The 20,246-nt window shown below is 29.3% G+C and overlaps 1 protein-coding gene across 1 annotated transcript; it reads left to right on the forward strand.

Annotated features, from left to right (window-relative positions):
• Nucleotides 1-5,361: 5,361 nt before the first annotated feature.
• On the forward strand, nucleotides 5,362-19,557 carry LOC113378593 (tachykinin-like peptides receptor 99D). Its single transcript, XM_026619136.1, has 10 exons — nucleotides 5,362-5,400; nucleotides 6,723-6,925; nucleotides 10,370-10,518; nucleotides 11,616-11,737; nucleotides 11,819-11,916; nucleotides 12,133-12,258; nucleotides 12,598-12,698; nucleotides 12,843-12,933; nucleotides 14,600-14,755; nucleotides 19,315-19,557. The coding sequence occupies exons 1-10, from the start codon at nucleotides 5,373-5,375 to the stop codon at nucleotides 19,456-19,458; spliced, it is 1,218 nt and encodes a 405-aa protein (XP_026474921.1). The 5' UTR covers nucleotides 5,362-5,372; the 3' UTR covers nucleotides 19,459-19,557.
• The last annotated feature ends 689 nt before the right edge of the window (nucleotides 19,558-20,246 follow it).

The following is a 20,246-nucleotide window of genomic DNA, read 5'->3' on the forward strand; positions in this document are numbered from 1 at the left end:
TGTGTGTGTTATACATGTGTGTTAATTTTAGTTTTAAATTAAATCCTGGGTATATATACATATAAGTGGAAGATAGTTTTGAAGCCTTTGAAGTTTTTTTATATATAATTATATATATATATATATATATATATATGTGTGTGTGTGTTTAATTTTGTGTTTGATGTACCTGCAAAATAAACATTCGTTCGCAATCGATCGCTCCAGAAATCAACATCTCTGCACTTCAGACGTTAATACATCGGAATATTTTCACTTTCTCAATTGAATATTCAGAAATTTATTTAAAATTAATATTAGTTATGGTGTGTTTTCTTACATATATTTATAACTTGTGTATTAACGCAAGGTGCGATATATTTAAATTTTCACCTCATTCAGACATGTTGTGTGAAATTTTTCCATTGTAATATTCTTTAAGACTCCGATGTAGGGTTTCACATTAGATTCATCTTTTCGATAAGCTGAAATTTGATTACATTCTAACCGTTAATTCGCTAATTTTTATATTTTAAGGGGGTATTCTAGTGCAGAAATTAAAAAAAAATTGCGTTTTCAAATTTTGTTTCATATTTTCCAATTTTTATTATTCAAAAATATGTGTACAAGAAATTATTTTTATAGATACAGCTGTTTGACCATGATAATCCTTTTCTGTTTTCCTCTTTTTGCGTAACTTTAAACACGTTATTCTCAATTTTTCAACACAATGTACACGATTTCTTGAGTTCTTGAGCCGAATCACTTGAAATTTTTAAAGAATCATCATTATAGACTTTTCTCTGGTATATACTATATTCCCCCAAATTTCAATTTTTACTATTTTTAAAGAAATCGTGAAACACAAAAAATTTTAAGAAAAATTATCCTTTTTTGTTAAACGGTCGCCATTTTTTCAAAAACAAATTTTTAACAATCCTAGTATATACCATTACGATTAGTATATACCAAAAATTATTTTACTTTTTTTAAAATCTCAATAAAATATCTGATAATTTGATGTGCATATCTCTAATGATCATTTTTGACCGCCAAATGGCATTTTTTTTACTTTTTTTTACTAGATCTCCGAAACCGCTAGACCTGCCTTCATAAAAATTCAGTTCTTCATCTTGTTAATACAAGTAAAATGTTTTTTGAATTATTCAAATCGGACGCTCCGTTCTCTTAAAAACTGAGTTACCGTTTTTGGAACTTTTTGCCCCATATCTTCGGAATGGCTAGATCTGCCTTCGCCAAAAACTAATCAGCACGTCTCCTCATCAATACGAATCGAATGTTTGTTGAATTATTCAAATTGCTTCATCCGTGTTCCCGAAATCGTCGACGAAAATTTGTATCCGCACACACACACATACACGCGCACACACACATATACATACATACATACATCCAGTTTTTCTAAGGTATGCCAAAATGTTCAGAAGGTTTTGAAACGGAAAGATATATAAAAATTTTCATTTTCTTTTTTTTTGCGATTACTATTAAAAGTTAATAAATATTATATCTCACAGGATAACGGTTTTGGCTTTAACTATTTATTTTATGAACTTTTTAATTCTTGTGTATTGAAACAGGTATAGGAAAATTCAAAAAAATATTTATTATTGCGAGTTGGTACATTTATGGACCATGGTGGGGCACGAAGGCACCGCGGTCCTGTACTTGTGAATTACTGGTGAGTCCTGAAGAATGCACCCACAAAAATGATTTCGTAAGTATTAAATCTCACATTGTATTAAAACGGCGCATTGAGTTTATGCAACAAATACAACTGAGTCAAATTTAAAAGTTTGCCGTGCCTATTAATGCTAAAATATTTTTTGTAGTGAGGCGTTCAGAGTCGCGCACGAATTTTGAACAACTTTAAAAATGTATTACACATAATGTGAGTGCTCTGAGAGAATATGATATATATTTCTGCATTCTATTGCAGTACTTAATTGTGTTATCCCGAGAAGTAAATAATTATCTAATGTGCTCCCTGAATATATAAATAATACTGTAAACAGTTTTTGAAATGGATTCGGTGTGTCACGTGTTTCTAATTCGAGGTGTTTTAATACACCTATTTTTACTATGTTGATATTATGTGAGCTACAAGTGAAATAAAAACCTTTAAATATATAAACATATCATGAAGTAAGTACTGTACATACTAAGTATAATATGGAAGCTCGTTACACACGTGTATATATATATATATATATATATATATATATATATATATATATGTGTGTGTGTGTGTGTATGTGATATATGATATATGATTGTGAGTTGTAATGTTCCATCTGTAGAAGTTTAATGCATCTTAATATAATTCCTTATTTTTACAATTTATTTAAAATCCACACCTTTCAAGTGATCCCTTATTCAAAATATAAAGGTATTGGTATTCAATCAATTTTTTCTTTTCCGTTGACTACAAGTTAGGATATTACGCGATGGCCACGGATTTTAAATAAAATTAAATTTTAATTAATTAAAATTATCTTTACATTATATATATAATATATATATATATATATATATATATATATACGTTTGTATGTGTGTTTGTGTATATATACAGAGCCGGCCTTAAAATGATTCTGTAATATTCCAACTACTTAACGCTTCAGTCGAGGTATTTAACTAAACAATATAGGTACTTCCAAAGAATTCTTTGTGAAATCTTAAACATACTTGAACATACCTAGATTCGTATATACAAATATAGTATTTGAGTTGATTCGTAATGAATTATTTGATTACAATTGATAATTAAAAGTTACTAATGATTCATCATTGAAAATGAAAAGGAAAAGTCGTTCTGTAATGGTGACAATTTACCAAATTAATCTCATAAAAAAATTTGATTTTTTTTTTTTGAGTTTCTTTGCCATTCTCAAATTTATTTATTTAATACTTAATTGTTTGTTTTGAATTCATATTTAAATGTTTAATTATAAACTTATATGTATATTTAAATATTTTTATTGTTGATGGAGGATTGATATGGATTATTTATTAATATGTATATATAAAAATGTATTATTCTACTGAATTCTTGATCAATTGAAATGTAACGATTTTTCGGAAATATGGTTTAATTTTTCGTTGTAAGACGTTGTAGACGTTCAGGTTTAGTTCGGTCATTTTTTCGATTAGAGCCTTGAGTTAGTGACATTTTCTGTTTTTATATAGAATTTTGTTATTGTACAACAACCAGAATCATATAATTTAACATAATTATCCAACAGCCAAAATAAATATATATACAAGTTCATCTTATTAACTTCCCGTCGGGTATGTATTTTTGCATATTTTCAGGGGTTTTACGTTTCAGAGGTTTCTGAACATTTTGGCATATCTCAAAAAATGAATGTGTGTGTGTGTATATGTGGAGACAATTTTTCGTCGACGATTTAGGGCGTATGGATTAACCGATTTCAAAAATTCAAAAAGCAATCGATTTTTATTGATAGGGAGATGTGCTGATTAGTTTTTGCCAAAGGCAGGTCTAGCCGTTACGGAGATAGAGAGCAAAGTGTGCAGAAAATAGGAACAGTGTTATTGAGAGAACGGAGTATCCGATTTGAATGATCCAAAAAACATTTTGCTCGTGTTGGCAAAACAATTGTTTTCGGATTTTTTCCTTCAAAAAAATCATTCAGATTTTAATTCTAATTCTGGCTAAAGTTCTAAAGCTTACTTAAATACTCTAAATAAATTATTTTAGCTTTGTAATTCAGTTTATATAATTCTTATAAATATTCAAAAATGTTACAGTATTTATAATAATCTATTTGAAAACATTTAATGTTTCTCGAATATTTCGTTATGGTACGGGAAGATCCAGCAAATTGCCTTAAGGCACGATGCCATACGCCACTAGTTTATACAGAAGTAGGATTAAATAAAGGAAATTATTTATAAGGGATTACTGAATATGAAATATCAGATTAACATTCTATAAACCCACAATAGATTTAGCTCTATTTCAATTTGAGTGTTTGTTGGTAGAAGGCCGATTATACGACGCACAGTATAGAAATTACAAAAGAACATATAATCAGTTAATTAAACAACAAGAACATAATGTAAATATTGAAGAGCTGATTTTAAAGTTCATTTGTGTGTACATATTTAATATAAATATATGTATACACACACATATATATATATATATATATATATATATATATATATATATATATATATATATATGTATGTAGGAAATATGTGTTCGCCTAAAACAAGAGTTGTCTTCTATTTTACATAAGGATGTTTTAATAAGTTAGTTGACATAATTAATAAAATTATATTTAAATAGAGCAATTTTAACCTCATTGCCGCATAAAATATCAAAGATGCTTAAACTTTTCTCTGATTTTTTCAAAAGAAATTAATTTGTTTTTTTTTCAAGTTTTTGAAGCGCAAAAATTTAAATAGTTTTATCGAAATTAATAATACATATAAAAATTGATTTCAGAAAAAAATATATTTTTAACATAGTTCTTGTGTATTTATGTGTTTTCGCCAAATCCTTTTGATTTTCGGTCAACATCTTTCGAAGCTTTTTGTCAAGATTTTTTTATCTGCTGTGATTAGTTTGCTATTAATTTTGTAAATCGTTGATTGAACAAGTTTTTCTAACTCTTATATATTTGATTTTAACTTTTTGAGTAAAAATTTTATTATTTTATTTTTCACTATATCATAAGAAAATGAGGAATAGTATATATTCCATTTTTGAGGCATTGGATCTTACAACACTATGTGGTTTTATGAATTCAGAATTTTCTAGATATAATAATTTTTGTCCATTTTATAATTGGTAGAAGCGTTTGCTCTTTCCCATAAGTTGCCGGACAATGAAACTAAATTTATGATTTATGTATCTATAGACTATTCATGCCAAGTGAATCCTGATCAAAATTATTTTACTCTAAAAATATTAGTCAATATACAGTTTGTATGATGTAAATTCGCCTGCACAATTATTTTGCAACTACTTTCATGAATGGTCAAGCAACAACATAAATGCTAGTTGAAATAACTAACTTAAATTAGTTCCTTTTTGCCAACCTGGTATAGGTGCTGGTACCAGCTGGTGGTACCAGCTGGTGGTACCTAGCTGGTTCATTTTTGAGCACACACACACACACACACACACATATATATATATATATATATATATATATATATATATATATATATAGACATAATTCAATCTTAAATATAAATAAATGACATTTCTTCACCTTCAGAAATAAGCAAATAAACTTTCATTATTAATTATGCATTTTATTTAACGGTGCTAATATATTTTCAGCAGCACTGATGGACAGAATCTTATTCATTCTTCTACAATTTTGTTCAATATAAGCATGTTTAATAGTACGGAAATCAATGAAGGTCAGTAAACGAAATAATTATTATTAATATATTATTGGATAATAATCTATAATATAAGAATCGATACAAAAGTTTAGAATATTTCAAATGAAAATAAAAAGTTTTTATCAAAAATCAAATATGATTCTTTTTTAGAAATTAAGACTTTATTAAATAAATAATATCATAAAAGTGTGTTGGTTAAAAAGTACCGTCTAATCTTAACTTTGAGAATAAAAAAAATGATCAGCATTTCTAATAGTAATTATATATTTAAGTTTTTTTCGTAACAATTCAACTTGATAACGATCATTTTTATTTTTTATGCGGTTTATTTTTTTGTCAACTTACCGCTTTATTTTATAAGCATTATTTCAAAAATAGCTGCACCAATTTAAAACATTTAAAAACCATTTTTTGAAACTTGATAAGAACACGCTTCAATTAATTTTGCAAATTAAAATTGACAAAAAAGTACATACATGTTTGTTCACGTTTTTGCCAAAAACCCTGAACCGATTTTAAAAATTGAAAGTTATCAGGTGGGAGTGATTAGCTCTTGGTAAAGATCGATAAAGATCTAAATAAATCTTTGAAAATTTTAGCTAAATAACTAAACTCAATTTCTATTGATTTACACGATTATTTACACATATCAACTTGCAACTTGACTAAGACAATATGCCACTTACACCTAGATTTTATTTATTATACATCCTTAACCATTAACTGTATTGTACATGCATCGATTCCTTAGAAATGGACTCTGAAAATTTGTTTAGCATCTCTAACTTTTCCTGGGAAAATCCAGGATTCATCTGAGTTAGGAAAACTCATATACTTTAGGAAGACATTAATATTTGCATTATGTTCGAAACTTTTTGCTAGGAAATTTGGGACACTAATATTCTAATATTTTATGATGAAAATAGTTCATGATTTATGGTACGGTATTTAGTTTTAAATAGTAATCAATATTAAACAATCACAAATATCTTCAAATAGTTATATGAAAACAATATTAACATTTGGCATTTAGTATGTGTATATAAACAGATTTTTTACATTAAATCGCCATTCTGAATATTTACATGTAATTTTTTTTTCGCTTAAATAACATTTACATTTTATATAACATTATATTAGAGTAGGACTGCAGAGATATGCAGGAAAATCATTTTCTTCATCTTTTAGTCAGAGAACAATAATAATTTACAGTAAATTTTCAATTTGCATTATATAATGAATTATAGTAAATTATTACTGTTATATATAAACATTTTCTGAAATGATATGTGTTTGGTCGTTTTTTGGTGTGTTTTTCTCATTTGATGTCGTTATAGATTTACTGTACCAAGTGCCCGGTTCGATAATAGCCCTGCTATCGGTTTTCTATGGGTCAATCAGTGTGATGTCGGTGGCTGGTAATTCCCTGGTCATATGGATAGTAGCCACTTCGCGGAGCATGCAGTCAGTCATTAATTGCTTCATTGCCAACCTGGCGCTTGCCGACATTGTTATAGGACTTTTTGCCATACCCTTTCAGGTGAGAACAAATTTATTATTAAGAAAAACTTGTGGGCTTTTTCGCGGATTAGTGGTTTGCGCTATGTGCTTCCAATCAGAATTGGACAGACTGGCGTCAAGCAGTTGTGATATGAATTTCTGTTGATAGCAATATGTTTTCAAGTCAAAATAGCCCTCACTCGGCATTGCTGCATCCAATAAGAAGTCAACACTATTAGAGTTATTTCAATAATAAATTCTTCAAAAATAGATACGCCAATAATGTTAGATTGCCGTTTCCAAATCCGCGTGCTGAAAAAGGTTTACAAACAAGCAATAGGACTGTTAAGAACTGCGGACTATCTTAAAGTTAATATTAAGAGCTAAATCGTTCAGATTTTTTTTTATCAATTTGGAAGCATTTGAGTTCCAGGGGCTACGAAATTCGAAAATATCCATATTAAGGCCAGCTCTAATATACATATACAGGGTGTCCTAGATTTTGACGTCAAGCCGAAATGGGATGATTAGTATGAGTATTGACTTTAACTGACCTGAAAAAAAAAATAGAAAAAAAAACTCACGTTGTATGGAAATTATGAGCTTTTAAGCGCAACCTAGCTTTGGTGAAATTATGACCAGTTTTCCGCTTTTGTGGATAAATTTTTCTAATTTTGTTCATTTAAACTTTGGAACCATAATCGTAAATAACATTTCTAAGACCACAATCAAAACCAATAATACTATTGTCTCCAGTTTTCTATAATTAAGACTTTTTTTATTAAACTATGAATTTGAATATGCCAAAATCGATCCACTTTGAGAAGCCCTCCTGTAAAAAAAATGTACTATAATGTGTTGGCAAGTTTCATCAAAAGTTGACGCATTTAATCAGGGTTGCAAAATGGTAAAATACTTGAAAATTTTATTAATGAAAAATTTCGAGTAAAAAATAAAAACCTGAAAATGACATATTTTTGCTAGGACAGTGTACGCACAATTAGTTCAAATCAAACAAAGCACAAAATTGCATTCGATATCGTTTATTTTGTGCATTATTGTTTTAGTTAAATTAAATAAATATTTATTAATTACTAACTTTAAAAAATCGTGTGTTTAATCAGTTTAATTCAAGGTATATTGATAACTGTTGCTATTTTATGTGACTGTTACTTTTATTGTATAAAAGATTTTTTTAAGCATATAGTTGTGAAGTGAATTTTTGAAACAAGTATCTAAAATCCACCAAGAAAAGCATTTTTATAAAATAATACAAAGTTGTAGGAATAAAAACTTGAGATACAATAGATCAAATTGAAGAATGATAGAAAGTTCATTGGTTTCAGAAATAGCTGCTAATTTGTCTAAATAGATATGGCTATTGTACATCTCTCTATCCTTTATACTTTGGTTGATTTTATCAATTTACACATATACGTATATGCATATACATAAATCATATTGATATGCCAAATATATATATATATATATATATATATATATATATATATATATATACATATAAGTATATTTCAATAATTACAGAATTTTATAATTAATTACATTAACTTAATATGTTTATGTACTATTATTTTATTTTTATTAGTATTGTATAAATTTTTTCTTTATTTTTTAAATTTTTCGTAAGATTATATTTTTTTAATTAGAATATAATTCCAATAAATTATACTTGTTTGAATAAATATGGTCCATCCGTCATGTCAATATATTTTACCTAATTTGCGATCGATTCAAATCTACGCTTATTTTTGTTCTGGTGCAAATTCGTTTTTTTCTAAAATCTCATAATAAAATGTCGTTTTAATATCCTATGCTAAGTCAAATAATCCGTTATCAAAAAAAGAAATGATTTTAACATTTATACGAAAGATTTCTATCTTTTCTAAATTAGTTTTACGATGGCTGCGTTATTATTTTACAGATTTTCCCGCTGCCCACATGACGGTGAACTTTTTCAATAACGCGGAGAACTCATAATATTCTATCAGACTTGGCTATTGATTCCAACGACAGTCACAACAAAAGGACTCGAAAAGTTTTTTGGCTAATTGAGTAAGTAACTAGAACAAAAATAATTCCTCTTGCCAACGATATCCTTGTAACTTTATTTTCACCCTTCTACTTTCTTTCACAAAGTCGATTTTTCATACTAATTTCTTTCTTTCACTGTCTTAATAATTTTATATGATTTTAGGCTTTCGTAGTACATAATTATAAATATATATCGTAATATATAAATATATTTATAAGTGTGAATTGGTTTCTGTAAATTTATAAATATTTTAAGAGGACGAGTTAGATATGAAATAAGTACGTTATTGCCATGGCTATTATTTTGAAATTGATTTCCAAAGGTAATCGCTAACATTTATAAAAACACTAGTATATTTTTGGCATAAAATATGTATATGTATAAATGTATATGAAACCATAAGTGTATAGGGGTGGCTGGGTACGATTGTGCCACTTTTTGATCAGCAATAATTTTGTCAATTCACAAGTTAGCTGTGAGAAAAGCGAATTAAATAGTAATTTGAACATTTGTGTACATGGAAATTGTGAAATCAAATCATACAGAAAAGGGCAAGTGTCACAACCATCTACACCCTCAGGGACGGTCACAAATGCAACAATATATAATAAAACTTATTTTTTTAAACGAAGTTAATAAGAAATCTTTGTAAAACCTTTTTTTTGTCTTACATTGATTTTTATGTCTCTGCCTCTTTTGCATTTCGTCTTAATTAAGTTATTTTTTTTATCTGTTTAATCTTCATTCGAAAAGGACAAAAAACACATTTTACAAACGTATCCATAAAAGTTGTCACAATCGAACCCAGCGGCGCTGGGCCAGCGCACACTTTTGGATACAAATCATCGTTATGATCGGGCTAAATTATCTACGCTAAAGGTAATTGCTGATAATTAACTACTAATGTTCAACATACAGGAAAATAAACAGCAAAGTAATCTCTCTGTATATAGTTATCATTGAAAGAAATCGCACGGGAAAACTTACTTTTGACTTCTTAAAGGCAGTGTTGAAGGCACGTTAACGCAGTGCGCCGAATGAACGCAATAATGGGAACTTGTTCAAACAAACATAATACATCTTTCTCTTCTTGGACTCTATCTTAAAATCTGTATAGTTTAGATTTTATGACAACTGTCACCACCGTACCCTGGTGGCACAAACGTACCCTGTCTCCCAATATATGAGAGCCAATGAAACCAAACCTTTACAGATATTAGGAGTCTTACTTGTTAGGCCAAGATTTATGACAAAGTTTCTTCTTTTAGAATACGAAGAAGTAGAATGAGACTTAATGATAAACATTTAATGTATAATCTAAATATACTGTAAAAAATTGTTAACAGTCAAAACGATGTTAATTTAACTTAATTCAATGCCGATTTTGCAATAATTAACAAAATTTATAAGTATTTATTTCAATGGTTTCAGTTTCAAGCCGCGTTGCTGCAGCGATGGGATTTGCCCGAATTCATGTGCGCCTTCTGCCCTTACATTCAAACGCTCAGTGTCAACGTCAGCGTCTTCACGCTGACTGCCATCGCGATTGACAGGCACAGAGCCATTATGACGCCTCTCAGGTACCTAAATGCAGTAGGTATTTATTTATTGATAATCTAAAACTAATTTAACAATGAGTAAATATATTATATCGCTTTTTATTGTTGTTTTGTAAAGCACAACAGTAAGCAAATGATAACTAAAATTTTACATAATAGTATTTTATTTCAAATGTTGTCCATTATTTTAAACATCTACTATCTATAGTTCAAATAGTTTTAGATTAATACTTAGCAGAAAAGTGATATTTTGTACTTTCATTTGTCACATGATTGTTTTTTTTTTGATACAAGAAGAATTAATCCGATATTACTATTATTATTACAAGTTTTCTGCCCTAAGCCAGGTCCATAGTCTGAAAGCACCATAGATCATAGTTTCCGCTTCCCTCTTCTGTCCATTATTATTAATATTCACATTTTCAAATTTCTGCTTCTATAATTCTTGGTCCTGTGCTTCGGCTTTCAGTTTCCTATATTTTCTCTTCTCGCGTAAGTTATCTATCATCTGAGTCTCAGTCTTGTTCTTCCTAATCCCATCAGTCCTTATATTTTATTTTTGACAACATCGTGCAACAGTCACTCTTTTTGTAATATGGGTCCGATCCAGTTTTCCCTACTTTTCATGATCGTCTTCAGTAGAGTTTTTTATTCCCCTACTCTCCTCTGTATTTATTCATTTGTTATCTTATTTGTTCACTTGATCCTCTTCAATCGTCACCAACACCACATCTCAAAACTCTGCAAATAGTTTTTGTCGATCTTTCACAGAGTCTGTGATTTGTACAAAGCTTTACTCTAGATATTAATATAATTAATAGTTTCTTTCCAAAGTGGAAACCCAATTTGCTCGTGAATAGCATCCATTTTTCGTGAATTTTGCTTTGACGCTTTCGATCTTTGGCCTGATCTCTGTTAAAGGATGCTTCCAAAGTAGTTGAAGTGCTCCACATCTATAAATTTTTTAATTAGTATTAAAGAAGTTTTAAACGTCTATAAGTTGTTTAATGATTTCATATTTTTCCATTCATCGAAGATGTATCAAAATGATTCTGTTCTTAAATTAGTTATATTAAATATCAGAGTTTGTTTATAAACTATAACAAATATTTTTTCAGAGCTCGACCGTCAAAAAGCAAAGCTAAAGTAATAATAACATTGATATGGTTGGTCTCTGCCGTTCTTGCATCGCCGATAGCGATCGCTTTAAAAGTGGAGCAAGTACTTGACGAGGAGCAAAGTAAGAAGTCTGCACTAATTTAGCATATAAAATTGTGACTTATATGGGGTTAATATTAATAACTATATTCATTTTAATTAGACGAACTTGGTATTATGAAGAAAAAGCCGTTTTGCCGAAATGTTCGATTAGACGACAATGTTTTGATGGTCTATAGATATTTACTAGTATTTTTGCAAGTAAGTATTTCTATTTCATTATTACGAATTGATAAGTATGAAAACTATAGCCATTTTAATTAAGTATCACATTCACAATAAAGAATGTATTGTGAAATGTGAAAATCTTGTTATTTATTGTTATATATGATGAATCATATACAATTTTGTAACCATAAGGGATACCATATTCATTATATATAATATACATCATGCAATTAAATTCTCTGTTTCTAGTATGTCACGCCATTGTGCATCATAACATGTGTCTATGCCAGAATGTCTCTAAAGCTTTGGGGCTCTCGTGCTCCAGGTAATGCGCAAACTTTGAGAGATGCTTCTTTAACCAGAAACAAAAAGAAGGTAAACCGAGCCTTTATCATATAAATGAATATGAAATTATTTATAATCCATAAAAGACCTCTGGAAATCAAGTGTGAGCATTTTTGGTGTCAAAAGCTGGCAAAAATATATTAATTCTAAATTGGTAACTATGTGCCAAAACATATTTTTTGATGTCCAAAGTTATTTCTAGATGTTCATATATTATATACTTTTATTCTAACTGAAATTATTAAAGTAGTCAACCTGAAAGTCATTCTGATATTCAGATTTATTACATATTATATGATAGTAGATGTGCAAGATTTATTTTTAATACGAGTGTCATTATATTGAATTTGTAATAATTCTCATTATCAGGTCATAAAGATGTTGGTAATTGTAGTTGCTCTATTCGCGTTGTGCTGGCTTCCTCTTCAAACGTACAACTTATTGCAATTTGCCTTTCCCGCAGTAAATGAGTAAGTGTTTAAACATATATGTACTTCTTGCATGTTGCATGTAGCCAGTTTTCAGTGAAGAGACCATTGATACTATAATAATTTAAAGTAGATTTATAGTAATTTTGTGACAAACCATTATATTATGCCTTTTCATATTTTTAGGTACAAATACATCAACATTGTGTTTTTCACATGTGATTGGCTCGCTATGAGTAATAGTTGCTACAATCCATTTATTTATGGAATATATAATGTAAGTATAATGAAGAACAGTAAATCCAAAAAGTAATAAAAAACAAGTTTTGTTTTAAAAAAAACATTTCTTTATTTATTCACTGTCGACGTTTTGGAACTAGGTACGTTTCATCTTTAGGACATCTGTCAAGAAACATGATCTTGATATGATTTAAACAAACAATATATTTAAGAAAAGTAGGTGGATTTTTTATATAAAATGTATAAAATTGTGGAAGAAATACCATTTCAGAAGTATGAGAATATTATCAAAATGAAAGTGAATTTATTTGTCAAATCCTGTTCATATGTGTATCATTCAATCTGCCATACATATACTGTAACTTATATTTTTTTAATTTCTAGCACATCTCAGCTGCTTTTTGGCAATAATAATGTAGACATTTCCTTTTTCTTATTCATAATCAAGAATTTATTATACATATTCTTATATTGTCTAGGCTCATAAGTAAATTGAAATTTTTGGCATAGGGGGCGTCCATTAATCAAGTGAGGTTTTTAGAAAGACAAAAAATCACAAAATATCACGTGGGGGAGGGATGGTTATAGTAAGATATTATGTGTATTTATTTTTAACTGATTTTTTTTTTAAATTAAAACATTTTCAATAAAAATCAAAAACTTTACAGTTTTATCGCGCAACTAAAAATACATATGTTGTTTGGTGGGGGTAAATTTTGAATATCACCATGTATCGCCAAGGAAGAGGGGGGTCCAAAAATCCTTAAAAACTCGCTCAAGTGATTAATGGACGCCCCCATATGACAGTTTTTATTTGTTTTCAATGGCAAATAAAGTCTCAAATATTTACAATGCCAAACAAACAATGACATGTCGTTTTTTGCAATTTTTTCTATTTATTTCTACAATATTACTATATTTTTGTAATCACATACATCCTAAAATAATCTTTAACAAACTTCTGAAAGATTGATCAAAATCCTAATAATCGTTCAGGAGGAGTATATTTACATACATCATTACAGAAAAATTTTATGTATAAAATTATGCCCCTTGCCTCATGGGAACCGCTGTTAAGGCATTACTTAACAGGGGGAGGTTCTAGAATGCTATGATTATCTTTCTTAATTATACTTTTCTCCTAATTAGTGCCATTCGCTTTATTTCTTTTTATTGTGTGTAAGTTATGTTTATGTAAAAAGTTTGCAAGTATACTTTCAATTATTAAAAAGCAAAATTAAGTTATAAGTAACTTTCAATGATGCGTACGTTTCCAGTATCAATTTGACTACTATTCATTGCGAGGATATAGATTTCAAAATAAAAATAAACTAACTGAAACCATTTTTAAAGATAGATATGAGTAAATAAATAAATCTAAAATAAAAAATTATAAATAGATAATCAAAATCTTAAAATATTACGTGGTAACACATGGTATTTGACGTCTTACTCAAAGCCACCACAAGATAATTAACCGTCAGAGTATTGATGCATATATAGATCATAAAACACAAACTTACATGTGTTATCTATATAATCGTTATTTTTAACTACATGTACTAGATAAATACACAATTTGAATTAGTAGAGAAATAAAATCCAAATATAATGAGTATACATGGAAACATACTACAAAATATTTATTCGACTTGATAATTGAAAAATATATATCTGAATTTATATTAATTTTATATTTTCAGGATAAATTCAAGCGCGAATTTCGACGGCGTTTTCTATTTCGCGATCAAAGCTATCGCTTTTCATCACCAGGAACAGACAGTTTCGAGCATAACAAAACAAACGCTCAACTCAATCGTGTCAGATCTACTTACGACTGGGACCGTAACACTGCCCAGGTAAGTACATATTTTAAATCATTAATAACACTGCGCGACAAAAATGGCACTTTTATTTTTTTCCTCGAGCTTTCGTAACAGCTCCAGTTTTGTAGTTTTAGGGGACTACCTCAATTAGTCATTTCGGCTATAATTATTGCAGTTTAAAGAATAAATACGACTTTATCTGCTGTTTTTGGTATGGCTTGGACTCTAAGACGTTTTGTGCATAATTCAGATAGTTTTTGTTACATATGTGCTTAATATGTTTTTGACAAATACCGGAAACCTATGTAGAACTGCGCAAAGACATCTTATTTTAACCACTTTAAAACTGCTTTGCGCAATAAAGATAAAACATCGATTGTTTCGTCTATGTGGTAAATACCAATGAAATAAATTCAGGCAATAGAACCAAATTGTCATAAACCACAACCCCAATGGTATTAAGGTCTACTTATGATCAGCTATACAACCCATATCCATGCTAATGATGAGGAACCTAGAACATCAACATCTCCTGCCTACCAAGTAATGGATGCAGTAACCAACGTTAAAGGAGAAGACAGGAAGAATTAAAATCTGATATATTTGATGTAATTGATTTGAATTCATCACCCGCACTCTTATCCAGAACGGTTTTCGGAAAATTTTGGGTATATTAGCGAAGAACAGGGCGAGAGTATCCACCAAGACATCAGGACTTTGTAGGAGCGATATCAAGGAAAGTTAAACATGATAGCTGACAATTGTTAGAGCTTATGACGAAATCAGTCAAGCCTCGTCCATGTGCAAAAATCATATAAAGACTTTTGGAAGCATAAAATGAAATATGTTGCATTTTTTATTGTAATTTGAGGTAAAACTAGCATATTGGTATATCTCAAAAACTAGATTTGTTAGTAAGTTTCTGTTTTCGGAATCAGTGTCCTCAAATTACTTAAAGACCATCATAACATATCAGGAAAAGTGTTTATTGTCGCGCAGTGTAATGTAACAAATAGATGCATGATATTTAATTATGCCTGATGGTTTTCATTGAGTACTTGGATGGATCCGAGTTGAAAAGATGAATAGAAATTTCTATACATTTGAGGACACTGATTTCTCCAAGATTCTAAACATTCAAATTATATTTGAATTTTTGCTGAAACGTTATTAGAAAACTTATTTATTTATTATCTAGAGTAGTAATATGGTACGAACTTCTGCAAAATGTAGAGTAAGGACGTATTATCAAAATAAAACTCTACTAAAACGCCAACAAATCATAATAAAAATAAAAATCTTTCAGGGTATTTACACATTTACATAAACATATGTACATGTGATATGTATGTAAATTATACAGGTTTACTAATTAGTCGAAATTAGTACAGAAGTGAAATCCAATATTATCTACAGATAGACCATAACTGTCGCTATTAAAATTACATGCCATATAATTTAAAAAAATATAATATGCAAGCGCAATGAAATACAGAAAAGTGAATCTTGCGAACAGAACACACTCACAATTATACGAAATCAGATAGCGTTATACACTAAAAATAAGATATATATGCTGCAAAATCTTGAATTTGGATTATTGTTTGTAACATCTCGGTGGAATGAAACTAAACTCAAAAAAGCACATTTCCTTCTTTAAGTGTAAACCAATCTTTGTACACAGAAGCATGTGCTTCAAGAACTCCGGCTTCCGTAAAAATAGTAAGAAAATAATATCTTACATTATAGATATAGTTTTCCTAACTATTTGTTATTTTTATTAAAGCAGCAACTATGAGAACTAACAATTTGATATCCAAAAAGTACAAAAAAAGAATTTAATGATTTCTAATTATTTGACACGGAGAGTTTTGTTCCGAAGGACATTCGACGCGCCTCAGAAGCATAATTTTCAACGTATTATTGAATTATTTTTATCTTTTTGAACTAGTTTATGTTTTTGGCGAAAAATCCGACAAAATTGGGAAGAAGTATATATGTTGAGCCGAAAATTAACCTTTCGGCGACATTTTCTCCAAAACGACTGAACCGAAAAATTTGAAAACCATTCGATGAAACTCGATAAGGACTCACGTTAATTAGTCTTGCAAAACGCTCGGCCGAGCCATTTCTGTAAATAAAATTAGCAAAAGTGTAAAATATTTCGTCCATGTTTTCGCTAAAATCCTAAGCCGATTTTGAATATTTAAAAACCATCCGAGATATATCAGTTGGGAATCGCTTCATCACGATAGAGTTCACGAAAATCAAGTATTATATTATTTAATATAGTAAATTATTATATGTGATTTAAATATAAAATCTCTTTAAAGTTTGAAATAAGGGCCGCGCTTTTAGGACATACAAGTATCGATTAATTTTTAATGAAAGCGAAGTCGTTTATTTTCTAAATAAACGATTGAAAATTTCATCTAACTTCTGAATCATAACACTGAAAGTCAATTATTTATTCACACGTAGCAGAAAGTTCATGTAATTTTCAAGGCAAAGTGCTACTTACCCCTAGCACGCAATGTGACTTGATGGTTATTGACAGCTGCAGTAGGCAGACAATAAATATTTGAATGTTTTATGGAAAAATATTGACACTAATGACACTAATAACGATGTTCTTTTCACTAAGCTTATGAGAATAACTTGAACTAAAAAAAAAACAAAAAATATATAAGCACCAAAAAAACAAAAGTAAAATAATTTAAAAATGTCGAGCTAATGTTGGTTTTAATTAAATAAAAATACTACCATCTTAAAGTGAACAAACTGCTTATATTTTAAAGGAATTACATCCATACATCAGATCTAAACAGCGTTAGTAAGTAATAATATGTGACTTACATATACATACATGCCTACACATTCACGACATACGCACTGTATACATTGTATATTATATAATATATAACGATTTAACCCTTTTCACTCGCAAATTCCAGAATTTCTGTGTATTTTGCCGCCCGAATGGCGGCATCCGATTGGAAAGGATTAATTATATATGTATATATGTATATATATATATATATATATATATGTGTGTGTGTATGTATATATACACATATATGTGTGTGTATGTGTGTATGTGTGGTTATTAAAAATTTTAAAACTAAAGCAGATCAGTAATGCCGCAATGCTCCAATCAGCCTTGTGCCGAAGTAATCGTGTATTCGCCTTGCTTACCTTGCCGACCCTGTTCTCCCTGTCCAGCACCAACATGTCCTATGGTATGGTATTCACTTGAAAATTTACAATAATTTGAACGGCTGTAATAAGTTTTTCATAAAAATATGTCGTTATATAGGTATTGTATGAACTCTAACTTATATTAATAGATAACTATACCTCTAGTGAGATACCTTAAACTTATTCGCAATAAACCAAATACACAATGTAAATTTGGAAGGTTCTGCAATTTGTAAGCGTAATGTAAGCGCAACATAATGAAAAGTTCACTTTATAGGATCAGCATATTTCATTAAATATTTTCATGAAAAATTCTTTTTAATATAGTCTTTACGTCTAATATTCACATTTCAAAATAATAATGCAGAAAGCGGAATGCTGTGTAACTGCGGCTACAAGCGCTCATCCGCCGTGCCCTCCACCTGTCTGCCAAAAACCATCAACGACAATGCGTAAGATTATCTCATTAATAGATAATGTTTAATTAACAGTTCAGCTTTTGCTGTTTACTAATAAAAAATGTGCAGAGTAGGCGTCGAAATCGTCGGTCAAATTATAAAAATTGAAAAAAAAATTATATATGTACCATCCAAAATTCTCTAAATTGGATGTATGTGTATTTGTGTGCAATGCTGTTTGGAAATCTACAGAATTATAGAGACTAGCATTAATATGATCATTTACTTCATCAGGCAAGATAGGAAAGCCATGACACCACACAAAGCATGGTCTCAAAGCTCTCTCTTCCTGACAGTCTCACAAGAAACACATACTTTAATTTAAATATGAATATTTTACATTTTACATAAATTTATTGGTGTATTATATCAAATAAGATATTTAATTGGAAGTATTTAAGTTTGACAACATCAAGTATGTGTTTTTTAAGAAAAAAGCACAACAAAAATATTCAGTGTACTATCGATAAGTGAGATATGTAGATTAGAACCAATTCGAATTGTTCCAAAATCATTTGATTTGTTATGATAATGAACAAACTACATTGAATGATTAATGCAAATATTGTGATAATTCTTAGAAAAAACTGTGTTCAAAAAGTGATACTTTAAAATACTGAAAAGCATAAATGCAGAAATTTGAAATTTTTGGCTTAGTGACCGAAAAGTGAAGTGAATAGCAAAAGATTTTGCAAAAAGATTGTTAACAAGAAGTCATAAGTACAAATTTTGAGCTAATATATATGAGTTTTATACGATGTTTAAAACTACAGAAATCAATAATTGAGCAAAACTAAAACAAGTTAGCAAACTAATTTCGTAGTTTCTAAATAGAAATTAAACTTTTAAATTTAAAATACTATTAAATTAAATTAAACTACCATATAAAAGTGTTCTCACATGTACATAACATAAAATAATCTTGTATCACACTAGTTAACAACTGCATGCCATGTTGCCGCCCAGGATGCAAGCACGCACCAAAAGCACCACCATGCTGCTGGGATCTACCATGCAAAGCGGATTGTTTCAACACCAAAGCTGACCAACGAGAATCCGGAAGATATCACGATACAGTAGTTTATCCTGGAAATCTTTGATTATGTTCACTGAATACAACATAAGTCAACATAGAGTAGATCATAGACTAAGGTCATACAAAGTAAATCAATACATGCACCCGACAAAATACAACTGTCTTATTATTTTTTTTAATTTATTATTGTAAAATTTTATCATTAATTGCTTGTAGCTTCTGAACATTTTCTTATTTATTATTTAAAACTATAGTAAAATACTTTGCCTAAAATAATTACAGTGATACCCCGCTTGACGCTGTTTTGTTTAGCGCTGTTTCGGTTTAGCGCTCTTTCATTCAAGTCGAGCTTTGCGTGCTAGAATATAACATCATAGAGGAAATAGAAAAACGACTGTCGATATTGATCGACAAAGAAATTTACCACCATAGATAAACAAGTATAATGTTTACCACAGTATACCATTAAGCTAATATTTCCTGAAGCCAATATTTCCACTTATATTAAAGATAGCCTCGTTTTGCATTACGCTTTTATTTGATGGAACGTATCCCCTGCGTTAAGCGGGGTATTACTGTACTTCTATCGACAAATATATATTTATTCAATATAATTATTTCAGGCATTATTATTATTATTAATAAACTATTTTCTAATAACTTAGTCGATGTAGTATATTACGGTCGGATTATTAGACTTAATAAACTATGTTATAAATATATTTAGCTTGTCATTGCATTTTGCATCACTAGTTTAAAAATTTGTGAAATAACCTGATCAGGGTACATAGTACTTGCAAAATACGTGTTTGATTACCAAAATCAATGTAAC

The sequence above is a fragment of the Ctenocephalides felis genome, unplaced genomic scaffold, assembly GCF_003426905.1.
Source record: "Ctenocephalides felis isolate EL2017-DRISC unplaced genomic scaffold, ASM342690v1 CF-g0.4_SCAFFOLD_01886, whole genome shotgun sequence".
NCBI lineage: Eukaryota > Metazoa > Arthropoda > Insecta > Siphonaptera > Pulicidae > Ctenocephalides > Ctenocephalides felis.

Excerpts from the sequence above, each read along its gene's own strand:
- LOC113378593 (XM_026619136.1), top strand. The coding sequence starts at position 5,373 with ATGTTTAATAGTACGGAAATCAATGAAG. Across the intron at positions 5,401-6,722 it reads TAGTACGGAAATCAATGAAG|ATTTACTGTACCAAGTGCCC; the intron begins GTCAGTAAACGA and ends ATGTCGTTATAG. Across the intron at positions 10,519-11,615 it reads GCCATTATGACGCCTCTCAG|AGCTCGACCGTCAAAAAGCA; the intron begins GTACCTAAATGC and ends ATATTTTTTCAG.